The following is an 8,684-nucleotide window of genomic DNA, read 5'->3' on the forward strand; positions in this document are numbered from 1 at the left end:
TTGCTTTCTGGAGAGTGATTGTCATACTTGAATTGGAAAAAAAAATTAAACTAAGCTGGAAACATAAAGCAGATGTAGAACAGGGGTGGCCAACCTGTGGCTCCGGAGCCACATGTGGCTCTCCAGAAGTTAATATGCGGCTCCTGGTATAGGCACCAACTCCGGGACTGAAGCTACAGGTGCCAACTTTCTAATGTACCAGGGGATGCTCACTGCTCAACCCCTGGCTCTGCCACAAGCCCTGCCCCCACTCCACCCCTTCCCGTCCCCTCCCCTGAGTCTGCCATGCCTTCGCTCCTGTCTCCCCCACCCCAGAGCCTCCTGCATGCCACAAAACAGCTGATTGGCAGGTGTGGGGAGGGAGGGGGAGGCGCTGATTGGCAGGGCTGCTGGTGGGCGGGAGGTGCTGGGAGCAGGGAGCAGGAGCTGATGGGAGGCTGCTGACGTGTTACTGTGGCTCTTTGGCAATGTACATTGGTAAATTCTGGCTCCTCCTCAGGCTCAGGTTGGCCACCCCTGCTGTAGAACTTGAGCAAGAATGAAGTAAAAGTACATCTGTTTTTAAGCTGCCAGAAGTATTAAGCAAGCAGAATACCATTTGGACATCTTTTTCAAAGACTTTATGAATAACTATCCTTTGCAATATCATTAAGTTTACCCTCTTCTAAACAAACTATTATGATTAGCAATAGCTTGCACATTGCTTTAGTTTTTATTTCAGTGTACTTCAGATGAGTTCATAAAATGAAGGCAAAACATAAATTAAAATAAAGTTAAAACTTAGAGTTTGTAATCTAAGGCACACTTTATCAAGCAAACACAACAAAGTGAATCAACCCATGCAGAGTATTCAGGTTTAATTTACTTTTCCACTAATGGTGCTTTTCAATGAGAAGGCATAAGTGGCCTACAGAACTTCTGCTAAAAGGTTTTCATAATTTGACAGAATTAAGAAGCCACCATCCTGTATGTGGTTTCCTGATGTCATTAAACTTTTAATTAAGAATATGATGAAGAGAAACAAAAATTCCTATTGTAACATACTGGATGAGACAGTTTTTCTGAAAGCCCGCGACACAGATTAAAATGTACATTTCATAAACGTATACTGATGTTGTACTGGGATAAGACCAAGGAAAAGCTTATTGTGTCAAACTGCTCTTCGATTTTAATGAATTGCTTAGTACTAGTAAATATCAGTTTGAAAAAATCCTTGTCGTGAAAAGATTTTTTTTCAAAAAAATATAAAGCTATCATAGGTAGCTTAATGCTTTTGCTCACTTTCTTTTTAATCAGTTTATTAATTCAGTTCAGAGAAGGGAACGCACAAAGAAAGATGCCAGTTCTTTTGTAGGACATGCTTTTAAGAAGAATACAAAGTTCTTGTCACCCGATTAGCTGGGTTTCCTTGTGCTCAGCTTTATAATTTACTGGTTCTCATAGTGGTTAGAGTTAAGTGAGCTAAAATTTTGATATAAACCCTTAAATACCAAACCCTTAAAATACCATATTGCAATATGCTATGAAACCTGTACAAGAGATCACCCTTATTAGACTAAAATATTTGTCAGTGAGAAGGGACCATTATGATCATCTAGTCTGAGTTGTATAACATAGGCCATAGAGTTTCACCCAATAGTTCTTGCTTAGAGTGCAGTAAGGGACTATAACCCCTCTAAAGTAACTCCAAAAGTACTGAGTACAATTCTGCTTCACTTACATTAGGACACAACCTCCATTAACCAACTGATTTTTGTTAGCTCCCTGAGTGGTTGTTTAGGACAGGTTTCATTGTTTTCCCCTCACCCAGCTGGGACTATAAAGACATACACATCATGGTTGTCTTTTTAATCTTTTTAATTAAAAAAAACCCTATAGCAATTACATTTCAGTTTATTTTTGTGATTTATTTTCTTTTCACAAAGGAATGTAATGAGCAGATTTCTGAAGCATTTAGTGAATTCAAAACCATACCCTATGCATGTCATCATACATGCATAGTGAAATGAGAACCATGAAAGTCACATACACAGACACACACACAAAGAAAACAAGGCACTGTTAAGAATGTATAGGTAGTAAATGACTAAAAGGTTATTTATACATAAAATTGGAGAGGAACTCCTAATGAGGAGTGCAGCAGTAATCATTTCAACACGCTAAAGCTGTAGCTAATTTAGGGGTTCTCTGTTTAAAAGCTCAACTCGGTCCCTCTTGCCATATGTATTGGATCCCACATTGGTAGGTGAATAAATTGCTCCGATGTTGTTGCCGGATCGAACTAAAAAGTCAGCCAAACGTTGCGTCACACATGTAGCAGTGTTGCATTTCCGTTTCTCCAAGCGGTGACTGGTAACATAAAACAAACAGAGCCATGGTGAAGTCCTCATGATGAGCAATCAAATATGCCACCTCTAAAAGGCATTTTAACTGATAATGTAGGAGTTCTTTTAATGTGAGCACAAATATGTGAACAGTACAATATTGCTGCCACCTACTTTGTGCCTGAAAAAAAATCACATTGTATGCTATTATCTATTTTAATGATAGGTGTAGGTTAAATTCAAAAACCTCAAGATTCATATGTCATTTTTATTGATATTCAGCACAGTAGCTTCTGGCACCTAGAATAACTATAATAATAGTATAGTTAAGTCAGTAAGTGACAACAATGATTTAGCTCCAAGATTAACTTTTATGGCTATTTAGAGAATTTTCTGATATCATGAGACTGATTAGCATGATAATAATCACTTACATTTATTCAGTTCCCTTAATCTCAGAGGGCCCCATACTGGTCCCATTAAAGTCAATGGCAAACCTTCAGTTAATTTAAAAAGGCAGCAGGATTGAGACTAGGGCTATGGGCCAGATCCTGAGAGGTGCTCAGCATCTGCATCTTCCATTGGCTTCTGTACCACTCAAGCTTTGGCTCTGTACAAACAGTAATTTTTTTCACTACTAAAAATCAGCCACTTCTGTTGGAGCACAGCAGCATGGCAATACTGCTGTGGTGGGGGAGAGCCATTTTTGGACAGGACCCTATCTTTCTTACAAAGTTCCACTGAAACATCCGTGTGCAAAGAAAACCTCAGTTTTAAGGTTGTATCCAACTGACCCCCACACAGTGAGCTGCTGGGGACTCACTTCAGAAAGAGGAAGAGTTCAGTTCAAATCTTTGGTTCTGGGGAGCTCAGGGATTTCAAAACTTCCTTCTTAGACCATTAAGCCATGCCCTTAAACAGACACTCTCTGGTGTTGACAATAGTTCCTGAAATAAGGACCATCTGTGCCAAAGGATTTCCCTATACTTCTTCAAAGTAATCTCTGTGCTTATGTGACATGAAGTAAATTACATTTTTAGATGAATACATCAAATAATTCATTGCCAAAACTCATTATTTGCAATGTTACTCTGACTAATTCCTGATTAATATATTTTCCCATTAATTGACTAGGTCTAGTATTTAAAATGTCACATTATGTTTCAGCAGTGTGATTTTGAATCTAAGAGCCCAGGTGAAATAGAAACTCTGTGCTAAATGTCTGAGCTGTAACAGCTGTTGGTTAGCAAATGGGTAATAGTTTATAAGTGATTCATGTTTTAAACATGTCATATTTCAGTTAAATGGTAATTTAGGGTCCAGTCCAACTTTCCTTGAAGTCAGTGGGAGTCTTCAGGCTCTTAAAGCCTAATAGAAAAGACATAACATACTATCACACAGCCAGCAAACAATATACCATGGATGGGAAATTTGCTAAGTACCTTCACCTGGAAGGACAAATCAATCACTCATTCTCATGAAATTGCTAATCTGTTCATGAAGGCAAAGCTTCCATTCACTTAAATGGTACAGGCCCAGGCCCTAAAACTCTGGGCCACTATTTTTACAATAGTTAACTTTATGAAACTGATGCAGCAAGTTATTATATATTTTATCAATACCTAACATTATTACACAGTTGAACAAAATGACACAAAAACTCATCATGGCTGTTAACTCGCAAGGGACCTTATCCTGCAGCCTTTATTCAAGTGAGAAGTACTATTGGTTTCAGTGGGGGCTGCTTACTGTGAAGAGGACTGTCGGACGGGGCCATTGACGAGCAGGGTATCAGACCCCAGACTTGAAGAAAATATCTTGTAGAGAAATGTTTGATTTTAACTGTTTAAAATAAAGAGGACTAGCTATAAGAATTCTGGGATTGTGTATTCATTACCCATATTATATTAGAGGATAATCATTTTGGTTTGTAATAATCATTCTTTAGGTTGGAAGAGATACTGTGATCAGAGGTAACTATAAAAAGAGGTTGTTTAATGTCTGGTGAAGGAAAATCACGTAAAGACACAGTAAGCAGACAGACCAGATAATGTAGCTAATTTTCCTAGTGTTATTCAATACTGTTTATCACCTAGTATAAACTCCAAATTCTTTTAAAACTGCTATTTGTATACATCAAGAGTCTATTGAAAATTACACTTATGCATCTGTAAATGTACTACAAACTAGTGAAAGTCTAGCATGACAAACTCTTTCTGTTGATTCTTGCTATGCTGAAATTGCTGTTTATGTCAAAAATGAGCATTCACCTACTGAAGACAGTAATATTTTAAAATAATTAAATTTACTCCAAAAGGAATTCTGTTTTACATGGAAAGAAATGTCATATGTCCCCTCCCCTCACTCAGGCATGAAAAATTAACATTTAAATTGCAGATCCCTTTCAGAGTAAACCTCCTTTCGCAACATAACCTAAAAATTGTGTGCTGAAAATTCAGAGAACACATTTTGAAAGCTTTTCAGATTTCCATAACAGATCTGGTAAAACCGATTGGCTTTCCAACTATATTTCACTTTTTAACTCGAAATACTTTGCTTTACAGAATGGCTACATTTCTACCAAAAAGGATATTTTAAGCTCTCTTTGAGAGAATTTGAATAGAATTGAAGGGATCTAGAAGAAAAGAAAATTGTTGGCATAAATTATGCTTCTTAATTTAATTCTGTCTGGTTTGAATAGAAGAACGCAAAAGAGATTTGATACCTTTTTGGCTTTGCTGCAGCCAGTTGTGGCAATGCCCGGTTAAGTCCCCAGGGTGTATTCCTTGACAGAACTGGTAATAGCCATCCTTGTCTGTTGGAAGTCCCATCAGATAGGTCGTCAGCCACAGAGAATAGTCTTTAAACAATAACAAAATACATAGTGAAATTGAATAGCCCTATTTTGCTCATATTGTTTTATGGCAAAAGTGAATAATGCAATAGTCTGAAACATCTGATTTCTCATTAAAAATAAATATTTTTCATTACTTACCTTTCCATAGGTGTAGCGTCCAAGTAGCTTAAAGTAACAGAGAGCACAATGAAGACAACTGTCAGCTTTAGGTTGCACATCTTTCCTTCCTAAGTTTCTGAAAAGAATAACAATTCAAAACTAAAAGAGAACCTAAGTACTATTCAACATACAATAGATCTGACCCTAGTGCTGTTCTAAACAGGCAATAGTTAATCTCTGCCATTAAATTAGAGCAAAAGCACAATCAAACTTTAGTGACACAACAAAGATAAATTCAGGTGGCTCTCTAGTAAATTTTGGCATCTAGTGGATTAAATCCTGTTCCCATCTTCCTTGCTTTTTCCCCCCAACATTTTCTAAATTTCAGATTGTGGTTTCAGCTACAGATTGTATCGAGATCTTTCTTTTAGTCTTTCTCTGAATAATTCTGTTCCTTAATAATGAGGCAGATTGTGCCCCCTTTAAAGTGTGTGTAGCTTTATATCTTAAATTACAGAAAGGACAAATCATTTACCTTGTAGTGGTCAAGGAACTAACTGAAGAAGTTCAACACACGTCTGTATTAGCAGGAAGGGTACATGCAACAATTCCACGCTTGCATCTGACTCTGCAGTATCCCTTTTTTCTCCCCTCCTTGCTGGCAAGTAATACAGCTCTTATATACCCTTCACACCTTTCTCAGCTCTGACATCAGGCAGCACAGAGAGACTCTGTCATTCATTTCCATCCCTATAGATAGAAAGGGCCCCAGAGATGAGAAGAGGTAGATGGGTCATTATTATATTAACACATCAGTAAATATTAACCTAGCCTATGCAGGATGCCCTCATGAAGCTACTGTGATATTATATTGCACAGAGAACTGAAGCCACAATTTTACAGTTCTAATAAGATGCTGAGGTCATATTTCCTGGGGGCGTTTTCAAGGGCTAAATAAGGTAAGAAAAAATTATACAGGAAGCAAAATGAAACACCAGATCAAAAGTAACTGAAACACAAAATAGACAAAAGTACTGGAAATCATGGAAAGGAGAAAAAATGATAGAGATTTGTAATAGATACACAAATATAGAAACCAAAAACAGAGCAAATGACAGGAAAGGGTGAAACCTAGATGAGGAATGAGAAGCAAGAGAATGCGATTAAAACTGATCAATAGGAATAGCTTGAACATCCACAGAGAATAAGTTGGATAACACTTTCAGTTGAGTATAAGTTTTCCTGTTGCTAGTACATTCTCTCTCTAGATATAGAATATTTCATTAATTTATTTTAGTTTTCATGTATGTTGTTAAGGATGTAAAGTCAGGCATATAAAAGTTAAGAAATTACAGAATAGAGGTTGCCCGTGCAATCTTCTTTCTGCCTCCTTGTGAGTATGCATTATGCTACAGAGTAAAATTTTCAGAAGCACCTAAGTGGGTGGGAGACAAAGTCCTGTTTTCAAAAGTAACACGTGACCAGATTTACAACGGTATTTAGGTGTAAAAAATGCACATAATGACAGGTTTCAGAGGAACAGCCGTGTTAGTCTGTATTCGCAAAAAGAAAAGGAGTACTTGTGGCACCTTAGAGACTAACCAATTTATTTGAGCATGAGCTTTCGTGAGCTACAGCTCACTTCATCAGATGCATACGGTGGAAACTGCAGCAGACTTTATATACACACATTTGTGCTGGAAATGGCCCACCTGTTGATCACTTTAGATAAGCTATTACCAGCAGGACAGTGGGGTGTTTCATATTCTCTGTGTGTATATAAAGTCTGCTGCAGTTTCCACGGTATGCATCTGATGAAGTGAGCTGTAGCTCACGAAAGCTCATGCTCAAATAAATTGGTTAGTCTCTACGGTGCCACAAGTACTCCTTTTCAAAATGCACATAGGCACCTACTGGGATTTTCAAAAGTGGCTAAACAGGTAAAGCACCTAACTCCCAATTTAAATCAATGGGATTTAGTAGCCTAATCTGTTTACTTAAAAAAATCCTTCTAAGTGCCTATGTGCATCTTTAGGCACCCCCTCCCCCAAAGAAGACACTGTAAATCTGCATCCTTAAGCTTATGAACTTCTGTTTTGAAAGGGGAACTTAAGCTCCTAAATCACTGTGGAAAGAAAAGGAGTACTAGTGGCACCTTAGAGACTAACCAATTTCAAATAAATTGGTTAGTCTTTAAGGTGCCACTAGTACTCCTTTTCTTTTTGCGAATACAGACTAACATGGCTGCTACTCTGAAATAAATCACTGTGGATACATCTATACTGCAATTAAAAATGCACAGCTGGCCCATGCTAGCTGACTAGGGCTTGTGGGGTGTGGGCTAGGGGACTTTTAACTGTGGTGTAGATATTTGAGCTCAGGCTGCAGCCCGGGCTCTGGGACCCTGCAAGGGGGGAGGGTCTAACTGCAGTGTAGACATACCCTTAAACACTTGTGAAAACTTTACCCACAGCCTTTAATCACATTTTTCCTACAGGTTCTCTGCCCATTCAGGGTACTGGGTAGTTCTCAGTGAATGAAGCAACAATTTAATATTTCTTTTTATCCTTATCATTCATTATGCGGCTATGTACCTGATATAATGCAAGTGTTCCAAATTATTTTATTTCCTCTTGGAATTTTCTATTGTGATCATCACTCTTGCATGTAAATGCCTTACAAATGTTAATGGATTATTAGCCCCACTTTACAGATGGGGAACTGTAGTACAGAGATGTTAAGGCCAAAATTTATGTAAGTGTCCAAACTGAAGTGCCTCAATAATTGGCATCCAACTTGAGATGCCTAGGGGCTGATCCTTCAGAGGTGGCAGGTACCTACAACTCCCACTGGCATTCAATAGACTTGTGAGTGCTCAGCAGTTGTGAAAAATCAGGTAGCTCAAGTTTTGCACACAGAAAATGAGAATCACACTGTTATTGGCCACATCTGAAAATTCTGGGTTAAGTGTTTTGTCTAACATTACACAGGAAGTCTGTGGTGGAATCAAAGATATTGCCCATTTCCCTCTGTATCCAAGCCCAGTGCCTTACTCACAAGTCAATGCTCTCTTGTTACAGCCCCCTGCCTCATTATTACACGCTTTCCAGTTTCTCTAGTGGATAAGGCAAGGTAGCTAGAGGCAACAGCAGCATCAGTTATATAACCTTGGCTTATATTCCATCTATGGTGAGCACTGAGCCAGATATCCTGTGGAAAAAGTAGCATGTGATCATGTGATTGAAGACTATGATAATGCATATGAACAAGGGGCAGAGTTAAGGTTGCCTAGGCACACTTATTTCTAATTGGCAGCCTTTCCTAACTTCTGAGTGCTTGACTTTGCAACCATAACATTCTTTTCATGTAGTAAATTTTATACAAAGACAAAAAACTAAGTTTTT

The 8,684-nt window shown here is 38.2% G+C and overlaps 1 protein-coding gene across 1 annotated transcript; it reads right to left on the bottom strand.

The window, feature by feature from the left end:
• Positions 1–296: 296 nt before the first annotated feature.
• Positions 297–6,137, bottom strand: IAPP (islet amyloid polypeptide). The gene is made up of 4 exons (XM_048836327.2): positions 5,816–6,137; positions 5,320–5,416; positions 5,050–5,184; positions 297–2,349 (listed from the first exon to the last, which is right to left on the bottom strand). The coding sequence occupies exons 2-4, from the start codon at positions 5,397–5,399 to the stop codon at positions 2,172–2,174; spliced, it is 393 nt and encodes a 130-aa protein (XP_048692284.1). The 5' UTR covers positions 5,400–5,416; positions 5,816–6,137; the 3' UTR covers positions 297–2,171.
• Between the last annotated feature and the right edge of the window lie 2,547 nt (positions 6,138–8,684).

Source organism: Caretta caretta, chromosome 1 (genome assembly GCF_965140235.1).
Source record: "Caretta caretta isolate rCarCar2 chromosome 1, rCarCar1.hap1, whole genome shotgun sequence".
NCBI classification, from domain to species: domain Eukaryota; kingdom Metazoa; phylum Chordata; order Testudines; family Cheloniidae; genus Caretta; species Caretta caretta.

Bases quoted from the DNA above. Each gene is read 5' to 3' on its own strand.
- IAPP (XM_048836327.2), bottom strand. From the start codon at position 5,399: ATGTGCAACCTAAAGCTGACAGTTGTCTTCATTGTGCTCTCTGTTACT. The intron at 5,185-5,319 runs GTAAGTAATGAA...TATTGTTTAAAG, and splicing joins GACGCTACACCTATGGAAAG to ACTATTCTCTGTGGCTGACG. The intron at 2,350-5,049 runs GTATCAAATCTC...TTATGTTACCAG, and splicing joins GCTGCAGCAAAGCCAAAAAG to TCACCGCTTGGAGAAACGGA.